At 42.1% G+C, this 12,234-nt stretch overlaps 1 protein-coding gene across 1 annotated transcript in view; it reads left to right on the top strand.

Moving 5' to 3' along the window:
• Positions 1 to 12,234, top strand: part of COPG1 (COPI coat complex subunit gamma 1) — a 1,279,491-nt gene that overhangs the window by 883,645 nt on the left and 383,612 nt on the right. The window contains exon 16 of the mRNA XM_044078421.1: positions 6,602 to 6,705. Within this exon, the coding sequence (XP_043934356.1) occupies positions 6,602 to 6,705 (104 nt within the window). The remainder of the gene's footprint in view (positions 1 to 6,601; positions 6,706 to 12,234) is intronic.

Below are 12,234 nucleotides of genomic sequence, written 5' to 3'. Positions count from 1 at the left end.
AGTTGGAAGCCAGCATGGATCCTTGTTCTTACATGTCCTCTGAAGCTTTTCAGGTGTCTGCCCCAGATGTTGAGGGGGAACCATGGCTGATTTTTCCAAAGGACTAAGTGGAATTCCTCAAATTTTAGTCCAGGAGGAGATTCCTTGTACACTTATTGAATCTCACTAAGGGACTGAACTGCCAAGGGTTGTTAGGGCAGACATCCCACTTAAGAAAAGACAAAGCATTTTACCTCTGTTGTTGAAGATCCCAACCATGAATGGCAGGATTTTACCCAAGTCTTGTTTGATGCCTAGATGGCCTTGAATCTTCTTCAGGCGGTTGCTTCAGTCCCTGCTCCTGTCTGGTCTTCCACTCCTGTTAGACGTGCAAGGGAACCAGATTCCTCAGATAAAGACTTGGACACTGGGGAGGAATCCTGAACTTAGTCCTCTCATATCCATTCTCCTCTAGAGTTTGGCTCAGAGGAAGAAGATTCTTTGAGCCTGGATTCCCCTTTGGAAGAATTATCCTTTGGGGATACTGTTGTTCATATGATGGAGTACTTTAAATGGGATTGCTCCCAGGTCTGTGACATCCAAAAGAGATATACTATAAGCTGTTACAAATGGAGTCACCTAAGCTGTCTGCAGTTACTCCAGTTTTAGTAGCTCTTTTGAATACCTTCTGTGCTGCTTCTTCAATTCCTGGGCCTCAGCCCCGTGGTATGTAACAAACATGATAGGTTTTACTAGGTACTTGAGAACTACACGTTTTTGTTTGTGTCCTGCTGATACTTCAGTGGTTCCATTCTCTACTGATAAGCCTTGTAAATGTTTGTCTTCCTTTAAGCTCCTTCTTTCACATAACGACAGTAGAGCTATGGAAAGATTGGGTAAAAAAAGTGTATACTGTTGTCACTTTAGGCTGTTGATTGTCAAACCCATATGACCAGGTACGTCTTAGCTCTTCTTTCTCAGGAAGCTAAGATTGTGTCTGATCTTCCTAATATTGAAGGGAAATTTTATCTCTTTCCCTGCTTGGGTTGCTCATTACTCCTTAAAATGCGGATGTCCTTCTATATCACTGTTGCAATATTCTTCACTGTAGGGATCTCCTGCCCAGGATTGCCCAACATCTGGTCAGTATTCCAAAGCCTTTGCATCTTGTATGCACCATGTGTCACACGTATTCTCCCCATTCAGGATGTAGGGCATAAAGGCAACCTACAGACGCAGTTGCCTAGAACTTCTTTGCCGCCAGTCTGAATGCCATTATTGCTCATCGGTCTGAACTCTCTTTGCTGTGCTGAATACTTAGCCATCAGGTAAGTGCCCCTTTGGGGTATTCCTTTTGGTCTTGTTCTCGTTTGGTTACCTAGAGTTCATGTCATCCAAGAAGAGAAAATGTCAGTGTGGGAGGCAGATTATAAGGATCGTAATGAACAATGTCTTTCTTTCCTGGCCATCTGTCTCAAGAACCAGAGGCTTAAACTTTTAGCCCAAGGTAGCATAGCATAATCTTCTAACCTTGAGGTACTGTTAAATAAGAAAAAGGCCAAGAAATCTCGGACAGATTCTTTGGCTGTCCAGCCTCCACTGGACGTTACTGTAGAAGCAGGTGATAGGTCTGTAGGCCATTCGGTGTCTGCATCAGATTCCTCTGCTCCAACCCCGTTGGAGGCCAGCATGGATCCTTCCTTTCACATGTCCTCTAAGGGTTTGCAGGTATCTGCTTTTGGACATCAAGGGGGAACCATGGTTGATCATGTCGGAGGACCATAAAGGGATTCTGCGGATTCTACTCAGGAAAGTGTTTCTGGGTACTCTTATTGAATCTCGTCAAAGGTTGGAACCTCTGATGTTTGTAAAGGCTGATGTGCCTACCAAGAAAAATCAGAAGACTAAACATACATCTGTATGCCCTATGGATCCTCAAAGGGAATGGCAGGAGTTTACTAAGGGCATGTTTAAAGCCATAATGGTCCTGAAGCCTCCCCAAGGGGTTTCATTTTCCTACTCCCCCTTGGACTTCAATTCTTTCTAAACAGACTAGGGAACCTGACTCCTCAGATGAGGATTCAGACTGGTGATGGCTCCTTGTCTTACTCTTCCCAGATGCCTTTGACTTATGGTTCTGATGAAGAGTCCATTAATCTAGGGTCTCCTTTTGAAGAACTGTCTTTTGAAGGCACTGTAGCTAGAATAATGGAATACTTTAAGTGGGATTCTTCTCAAGTGTCTGAAATCCAGAAAAGGTATTATGAGCTGCTTCAGGTGGACATTCCTAAACCTTCTGCAGTACCTCCTTTTTTGGTTGCTTTGTTAGACTTCTTTATAGCTGTTTCTAAGTCTACTGTTTCTTAGCCTCCTGCTCCAAAGAAACCTGACAGGTTCTTTAAGGTTCATGAGGATAGTCTGTTCTTATTTTAAGTGTCCTGCTGACACTGCTGTGGTACCAGTCTCCTCTGACAAGCCTTCTAAACTTTTGCCTTCTTCTAGGTTTCTGCTTTCAGTTAAGGATAGTAGGGCAATGGAGAGAATTGGGTAGAAGGTTTATACTGCTTCTACTTTGGCCTTTCAGGCCATCGATTACCGGACCCACATGACCAGACATGCTCTGGCCTTGACTGCCCTGGCTTATCAGGTTATTTCTGACCTCCCTGATTCTGAAACAAAATGTTCTGCTTTATTTTTGGCTCTATCTCTCAGGTGGGTTGCTACTCTATCAAGTGTATGTATCATGCTGCTGATGCCTTGAGAGCTGCTGCCTTCGGGTCTGTCATGAGGTGTTACTGTTGGCTGTGCTTGCAATCTTTCACCTGAAGACAGTAAGGCCAAGTTGCTTAATGCTCCTTTGGATAATTAAAATCTGTTTGGGACTGCTGCTGTGTTTGTCCCTTCAAAAAAAGGGTGAAACTTTGCAGGACTTAAAACATTTTGTGTGTCCTGTATTTCTACCCAACTACTGCTTTTGTTTGCAGGTAGCTTCATCAGGCCACTAAAGACAGGAAGGATGGTAGGCATGCTCCTTCTGCTAACTTTTCTCAGGCTCCTATGTCTCAAAACCCACCTTTATCTGACAATCCTACTTCTGTTTTGCCCCCCATACTCCCCCTGCCAGGTTCCCTTGTCTCTTCCGCACTCCCTCTCTCTTCCAAACTGGCATATCGTCACTTCAGATTCTTGGGTTCTGTAATTTGTCAGGGTTACTTCATGGTGTGGTAGTCTCTCCATCCTTTGTCAGGAATTCCCCAACCTCAACTGGAACAATTTCCTCTTTTCTGAGAGGTCCTTGGGTCACTGGTGGACCAGGGAACTATTCATCCTGCCCCTCCTTCACAAGTAGGAAAGGGATTTTACTCCAGGATGTTCCTGTTCCCTCAAACGGAGGGCACTTGGAGATCTATTCTGGATCTCTCCTTGCTTAACACCTTTCTTAAGGTTCCCTCTTTTCAGATGCTTACTCTTCAAACCATGTCTCCTCTTGTACTACTACAGGCTTTTCTGGTGTCCTTGGATCTGAAGGATGCTTACCTTCATATTCCTAGTCACCCTTTTTTCAGGAAGTTTTACATTTCTCTATTTCTTCCTGTCATTTCAGTTCTCTACTTTGCCCTTTGGCCTCCCTACTGCCTCAACGGTATTCACAAAATGCCTACTTCCTATATTTGCCTTTTGCAGGCTCAAAGGCATTCAGATGTTTCCTTATCTAGACAATCTGCTGCTTCAGGGACCTTTTTCCAGTTGCCTGTTACAGGATCTGGAGTTCATCACATCTCTCCTCTAAAGTCTGAGGTTCACCATCAACTTCCAAAGGATTGTCCTGACTACTTCTCAGGATCATCTGTATCGGGGTTGCAGATTTCAGACAGTGCCTATGTTGGCCTCTCTTCCACTTCCAAAAGTTCTGTCCTTTAAAGTTTTCTTTCAGTATCTACTTTCTCTAACTGATATTCCAGCTAGAGAATTTATTCAAGCCCTGGGATCCATGGCCTCTTCCATTCCAATGCTCCCTGTAGCCAGACTGCACATGCAAATGCTTCAATGGGACCTCATGTAAGTTAGGCTTCAGCACTACCATCCTCTGGATTTCAGAGTGCCTCTCCTTCCATGTCTAAAGCTGGAATACGAGTGGTGGATTCAGCAAATTATCTTCAATCCAGGCCTGCCCTTTCAGCTTACGGTTCCTTCTCCGGAACTGTTCCCAAACACTTCAGATGTGGGGTGGTGGACATCCTATGGTCACTCAAAAGTTCAAGGTCTCTGGCTCCCCCATCAGACGTCAGGTCATGTCAGTATCAAAAAGTTTAGAGCTCCAATTCTGGTCCTTCAAACTTTTCACCCCATGTCATCTTCAGACCCCTCTGAAGGTTTACATGAACACCACCACCACGATGTGGTATGTCAACAAGCAGGGGGACACCCAGTCGTAATTTCTCTGCTAGCTGGCTCTTCAGGCCTGGGATCTGGCACTCCATTATCAGTTAACTCTTTAAGCAGCATATATTCCTTCAGAGCCCAATCAAGTGACAGACTCTTTTGGCAAGTGCAAAAACAGGCTCTTGAATAAGTGCTTCACAGAGATGTGTTTCTGGACATAGTCCATCGGTGGTGTATTCCTCAAGTAGATCTTTTCACCTACCCCAAGGAAGCTCACTCTTTTCTATTCCAGAGTGCGTTGCAATTGGGCATGTAAGACGGACATCCTTTCTTTTCCTTGGAAGGAGATGTTTCTTTGTGCCTTCCTCCCCTTCTCCTACTTCCAAGAGTCCTGCATAAGACACAGCTTGATTCCCCAAAAATCATGCTAGTGACTCCCTTTTGGCCAACACGACACTGGTTCCCCTCTTAATGCATCTGGCCGGGGCAGTCACCACAAGTTACCTCACCAGTTGGACCTCCTCACACAGGGTAAAGGGTCACTCATCTGCCCTCACTTGTTCACTCTTCAACCGACACTGTGGGTGATAGGGTTTTGATCTCTGTTAGGCACCTCTTTTCTGAGGATGTGCTCTGGGTTTTACAAGAGGCAAGGAAACCTGCAACCTATCCAAATGGAAGAGATTTGCTGTCTGGTGCCATGCTCATAACCAGGACGCTTTTTCTTTGGGGTTCAACTTCTCTGCAACATTGTACCTGGAAGACTGTTTTATCGTTTAGTATTTCACAGGGATAGGGTATCCCTTCATAGTAATTCTCCTTTTTGCTCAAGGTTGTTAATGAGTTGTATTTGAATCAGGCAGTGCAACTCCCTTCCTTTTTTCCTTCTCAGTCTGTAGTAGTAATAGGGTCCTTCATACCTTTGATTTGCATAGACAGCTCCAATATTATCTGGATAAAACTAAGGCCATTCATAGGTTTGACCAGCTTTTTGTTTCATTTCATCCCAGGACATTGAGTTTGGCTGTTTGTTAGCAAACCATCTCCTCCTGAATTTCTAAGGCCATTTCTTTTTGTAAATATTTTCACAGCAAATGTCTGTCTACTTCACTCAGAGCTAACTCCACTAGGGTATTGCTTCTTATGGTGCTTTCTACAAAGGGTTAGACACCAATTCCATCCTTGAAGCTGCTACTTGGCCTTCAGTACATACCTTTGCTAAGCATTATAAATTGTTTATGGTTTATAGGGCTAGAACAGGGTTTGCTAGAGCCATTCTGCATGGGTTTGTTGAGGGTTGTTCTCAGCCTTCCACCTCTCAATCCTTTTCTTGAGGTTTTGTACTCTGAAGTGAGGAGTGTACTGTAGCAGTGATATAGAAGGACATGGTACAGCCATGTAGAATCTTAACCATAAGAGCAGAGCCCCTTCAATTCACTGTTGCAGTATTCACTCCCTCCCTCCCTTCTCCCCCTGTTTTTTTTCTTTTGGGTTTTGTTTTGGTTTCCCTCCTGGCAGTGGGTCTACCTTTTCCATCTGGATTTTTTTTTTCTTCTTCTGGATGTGCATAGCCTCCTTTGTCCTTTAGATACTGTTCTCTTCTGGGGCATTTCATTCTGAGTAACTGTGTTCGTACAGCACTTTTATGCCCTGTGTTTTGAAAGAGGAACTTTTGTGTGACATGTGGCACATAGACTATCTAAACGTTTTGGTATACTGGCCGGACATTGGGCTATCCTTAGCAGGAGATTCCTAAGGTGAAGAATACTGCAACAGTGAAGAGGGGGACGTCTACTGCTAAGGTAAGATTTTACACAGTTGTACTTACATAATGTATAAATAAACAAAACCACACATACAGCTTGAAACTGTAGCATTGTTTAGTACCAGCTGCCTAATGTTTTGAAGCTTTGTATTTCACATTGTGTGGAGAAAAATATATGTATAATATATATATATATGTATAATAGAACAAGAAACACAGAGTAGGTAGCCATGCTGCCTTTTTTTGTAGTATACTTTCAAGCCATTTCTAGTTAAGAAGGTTTCTTTGTATATACATATTTATTTATATATTGTTACCCACAATGTTTTCATTCTTGAACACAGCTGGAGTCCCCTGCCTTGAGCATGTGACTTATGTCACCCATGTTTCCCAATACTAATTTTCATGTTTCATTGACCAAATGATGTACAGAAAATGTTTTGCTGATGTATAATATTGCTGTTTTCATTGCAGATGCATGATGGATGATGACAATGAAGTAAGAGACAGAGCCACATTTTATCTGAGTGTACTGGAACAGAAGCAAAAAGCACTCGGTGCTGCTTACATTCTGAATGGTAAAACAATCCATTGGTTAATTACTTGTGCAGAAAGGTTCAGGTTTTAACAAAAAATTATTTTTTTTATATTTTGTTAGATATGATATTGTACTGGTTCTTTGGATAGTTTTATTTTATTCTTGTCATTTGAATGGCACCATTTTGTTCTACTTGGTATGAATTAAAACTTCAGATGAGTTCAACAAGTCATAAACGCTTATCTTTAATGACTGAGCATAAGAATAATTCCTGGTGATAGACAAGTTTTCATTCTGAATGAGTGTCACCATCAGATGTGTATGAGGTAATTATTTCTCAGTAATCCTGGATCCCATTATTTAAAGATGTGTATGAGGTAATTATTTCTCAGTAATCCTGGATCCCATTATTTAAGTGCTTGCTGTAAACTGGCGCTGCTTTACATTGATTATCTTTCATCAAGGGGCCCTCCTTAGTTTTCCTGGGTAAGATATTTCTTGTCCACCAGCAGAAGTACTCTGAATGGTCTTTCGGGAAATGCCTGCATTCAGGGACAGATGAATCCATTATTATGTTTTGCTTCTGTGTTTGGTACAGCAGTCCACTTGTCCTTAGAGCCCACCATTTTTTCTTTCAGAATTCATATCTCCTTCATTGTTTTCTGCATTTGCATGCTTAATCTCCTCATTCAGTGTTTTTTAACTTGTATCTTTAGCAGCACCTCACACTGACATTGCCTGTACTGTCTTGGGAAGCAGTACAGCACCAAAAACTGCTAAATGTGTGTGAAGGTCATCCTGGCTACTTAAAGTCAAAGGTGAGACATTGCTGGCCCACTTCACAAAGGTGGCAGTGATCTGTGTTGTATTTTTCTCATGGAACCCATTTGAAAATTTCTCCTTGTAGTCCAAAGCATTTAATTGCAGCATTACCATGAGAACAAGCTGTAAGAGGTCAAACTCAAACCAGAACTTGCTGTCAAAGTGGACACTTTAGGATATGGGCTCTCTTAATGTAGGTGGGAATTCTGTACAATCCAGTACTTCAGATGCAGACTGTGGATCATCAGTGTTGTGCTCTTGGCTCCCACCCTGACCTGAGTGTATCCTGAGATTCTTGTCTGTGGATCATCAGTTTGGGCCTGTGGATGACCATCCTAATGCCAAAGATTGGTATATTGGGTCATTTCATCATGGATTGGGGTCTTGGATCATGGGACTGTCTTCTACTGTCCAACCCCTAGCTTGCGTGGGCTAGCAGGTCCTAATTGGGGAAGGTCCATCTTGTCTTCCTGCAAGGTAATGTGTCGAAGTTGGGCATGATCTTGGATGTTCATTATCTGGTGGGAGCCTAAGTTGTTGGTATCTGAGCACATTATTACATAGTTTGGTGTGAATTGCATGCCAGGCCCATTATGGGTCTCTGCTACTTGTGGTGCTCCTGGTAAGGTCACAGTTAAGTGCCATTTCCTGTTCCCCTAATTCTTGTACCCAGTCCATCACTTGAGTCAGTCACACCTGTGTGAGCTCAAGTCTGCCTTAGAGTGGTCATGTTACTACTTGCTCTGTAAGCCCTAGGGTCACAAAGCCACATTGTCAGAGACGGTCAAGGACAATGAGCCCACTCTTTCCAGTCTTTTATTTCCTTCTGATGATCCCTTCCTTTGGGGATGCCATCAAGCCTGTGAGAGACAGCTTGAACTGGCTTCACGTCTGTGTTCACTTCCACTCTGAATTGCTTGGGGTATTCTGGGAAAGAGGCTGAATAGCTTTAGGTTACACGTCTCTTGGAAGCAATCATTTGGGATACCATCAAGGCAGCCTGGGCACTGTGATTTTTGCCTTGTAAGCCCTGAAAAAGATCAGTGTCCATAACAAGCTGTCACCTCATTAAAAATATTAGACATACTAATGCTTCTCTCCTCAATCATATTGTGAGTCCATTAAAAGTTCTAGAGACTAGATAAAATGTCACCAAAACACTTAGTGAGACAAAGAGTAATCAAAAGTTAATTTTTTAGTAAAAGAAAATAAAGTAAATGGTGAATAATGGGAGCTTTCATCTCAAAACACTATCTGTAGAACTGTGACTTCATCAAATTGATTCAGTTATATTGCAAGTTTAAAAATCCACAAGAGAAAAATGATAGCATCTGGTTGTCATAAACTAACACTCATAGGCCCTCAGCCTCTTAAATGACATTCAAAATTCAATGATTTATTCAGTCCATAAAAACATGTAGGTTCTTAAGATCATTGCATTTTCCAGCCTACTGATTGTCAGGAAGTCTTCATCCTTGGACATGTGTGTCAAGAGTTTACTCCTCTTCCATGCTGGAGCTCCAAGCCATCAAATGTTCGTCTTACCTGTCCTATTTCTTTTTCCTTGGTAATGTGTGGCACTTGATAATATCAAGGACTTTCAAGACACCCTGTTTACAGCTTATTTGGGTGTCTTGTATCCCTATTGCAGTTTTGCAATTTTGACTGAAGACCATGTTGCTGAGTCTGCACAGGATGATGTGGCTTAGATTCTCATCCCTCATGAAGTCCAGGAAAAAAATCTTGGATGGCCATCCTTTACAGAAATTGATGTTCAGCCAGGAGCTGTTCAATAACCTACTAAGGAGGAAGAGGGCCTTCACCCCTCTTATGGAGGCCTTCTTTGATTTCTTCATGTGACTTCCCCTTCTTCCTCTGCTAGACCGGACCAACCCCAAAATTAGAAGAGGCCTCCTCAGTGCCTAAATAACGTCATCAAGCTATCATGCTGTTCATCTTTTGCTTCTTCAGTGAAATTATCTTGGTTGTGGACCCCATGCTGATTGGGGTGAAGGGAGAGGATGTACAAGTTAGCCAGCTTGGAGACACTTCCCAAAGTACTAGTGCATTTTTTTTAGATGTGATCACCTTTGGGCATGTTCTAGAACTCATTTTCCCACCCTAGGGGGTACTTCATTGACTAATCTTTCTATTTCACTAAACCCTTGTGTCATAGGTGTGTAGTAGCCTAATGACCACAGGGGCCTTTTTAAGAGCAGGCATCCATTCCAAATATGTCTTGACACATTTTAAGTACCTTAAGATTATTTTAAGGGGTATATGTAGGCTAGAGCTTGGGTGGTAAAGCATTTGCAGGCTGTCTCTGTTCATTAGGGATATTGGTGCCAGACCAGGGTTGAATTTCTAATTCCCCACTCACTGGTCCAAGTTACCTTTGAATTGAGTTTGGGAATAATTCTACTTCACATGCATGTGAAACCTGTTCCAGAGAAGGGGTAGTCTCTGAAACACTTACTATTACTCAAACATGTCCTATTTATATCATGAGGAAGATTTAAGTCCCTAAATCAAGTCATTCTGATTTTATTTGTTTTATGGATATGCAAAAGATCCCTCAGAGTGAGATCCAACGATTCCTTTTCTGCTAGGCATAGATCAGTAGTCTGTAGGGGACAGAGTATAGGGATAGGGCTTTGAGACACTCCATATAGAACATGTTGTTAACACCCTGTACCTTTTTTGTAGTTCTATATGAACTGTTAGCAATAACAGTTGTAGAGACTCTCACCTCAAATCCTTTGGTGCTGTAGATTGAAAATTGGTAGCCAAGGGCAAGAACTACATTAACTTTTGACAATCCAGGCCATTATTAGATATACACATTCCCACCAAGGACCATCTGTTAGTACAGACTAAAAACGTTTGATAATTACTTTTGAAGGTACAGCTTGTTAAGAAAAAAATGTTAAAGGAGCTGCTTTTTATATCTGGATGTTGAAGAGTAATTTATTTTGCCACAGTCTCAATCACCTCTTTATTTTGACTCTAATCATGAGGATATATCCTCACAGCAAAATGGCTTTTCACCAGACACCATTACCTTTGTCTAGATCATGATCATTATAGGACTGTATTTCAGGTGGCCAAAAATAAATTTACCTTCCAAGAAGTGCTATTGCCAAATATTGAAACTGGCGTAATCCACAGACAGGACTTTTCTTCTGTTTAGTGCATTTGAATGTGTATTGTAAAGCAGAGGTCGCTGCACAAAGATAAAGTGGATGTTTTGTAATCTAAAGGTAATCATGAAAATTTAAACTTATTTACTGCGTCAGAGTTTAGAAAATATTTGCCACCATGAGCCCAGCTGTCTGAATTTCGGGAAGAAAAAAACAAAGATGCTTGTTAAGCACCTTGACCATAAGGGCTATGAATTGTTTGGCCTGTACAGTTTAATACTAAACTCATGTACTTGCAGGAAGCAATACAGAATTTGAAGGATAAAGAAAATTTGTTTGAATTAACAAAATGAGCAGACAGGATAGGCATTTGTGCCTTAAGATGCATGCATGATTGTTTGATGTGTTATCGTGATGTATTTCCTTATCACTGATGCAGTATTCTTTAGTCTTGGGATATGCTGCCAAGGAAAGCCAAACATTTGGCCAAAATACCAAAGCCTTTACACTTTCTGAACGTCATACATCTGACTTGTATCCTGTGTGCAAAACTGTAAAGTACATATGTGAGGTACCAAGTGCCTAATCCTCAGGGCTTCTTTACCTCCAGTCTAAATGCTGTGTTTGACATTGGTCTGCAAGCCATTTCCAGAGTTAGTTTTCTGAGCCTTCTAAAGATAAGTGCCCTACTGGGATCTCTTTCTTCTTTTTTTCTCCTTTCACTTTAGTTTACATGTCATCCAGGAGGGGAATATACGAGTGTGGGATGCAGATTGCCCATAAAGGCAGACTCGAACAGTACTTTGTTTGGATGCTATCCACAACCATTACATAGTGTGAGATTTATAAGATATTTTGTTCCTAAGATGCTCTGAATTCATCTGTTGTCCCATTCCATTTATTTGGAGAACCAGTGATTTAAGGTTTTGGCTCCGAGTACCATGGCCAAATCTGTCCACTCCTGATGTTCAGCCATCACGTAAAAAGAAATCCAAAATGGTGCAAAATGATCCTCCTGCTGCTGCTGTTCAGCCTCCACCGGCCCTCTCAGTCAGGTTGGATAAAGAATACTAGGGACTGACCTATACCGCTGTCAGCTCCCTCTGCTATGACCTAGTTGGAGGCCAACATAAGCTGGATACCAGCACGTCTGCTAAAGATGTTCATACATTTGGTGCAGATGTAAGGTGGGAACCATGGCTAATTGTTTCAGAGGGGCCTTGGTGGATTCCCAAAATACTTGTTAGAGAAGAGGTGCCTGGTGCCCTCATTGAATCTAGGCAGGTGTTTGAACCTCCTAGATTTGTTAAAGCTGATGTTCCATTGTAAAAAGAAGCAGAAAAGTAGGCAAATGGCTCCTATGGCTAAGGATTCCCACAAAGAATGGCAGAATTTTATTCTGGGTCAGTTCAATGCTGTTGTGGCTCTTAAGCTTCTTCAAGGATAATCTGTTCCTGCTTCTGTTCTCTGGTTTTCCACATGTTCTAAACACTCATAATGGACTCTGATTCCTCTGATGAAGAATTAGACTGTGGTGTGTAGTCCTTGGACTACTACTCGCAGGCCCACTCTCCCTTTGTCCTGGGGGTCTGAGGAAGAGGATTCAC

The sequence above is a fragment of the Protopterus annectens genome, chromosome 7.part0 (genome assembly GCF_019279795.1).
Source record: "Protopterus annectens isolate FY-2018-M chromosome 7.part0, PAN1.0, whole genome shotgun sequence".
Taxonomy (NCBI): domain Eukaryota; kingdom Metazoa; phylum Chordata; order Ceratodontiformes; family Protopteridae; genus Protopterus; species Protopterus annectens.
Note: the sequence above shows the minus strand (reverse complement) of the source record. Positions and strands in the feature narration are given on the sequence as shown.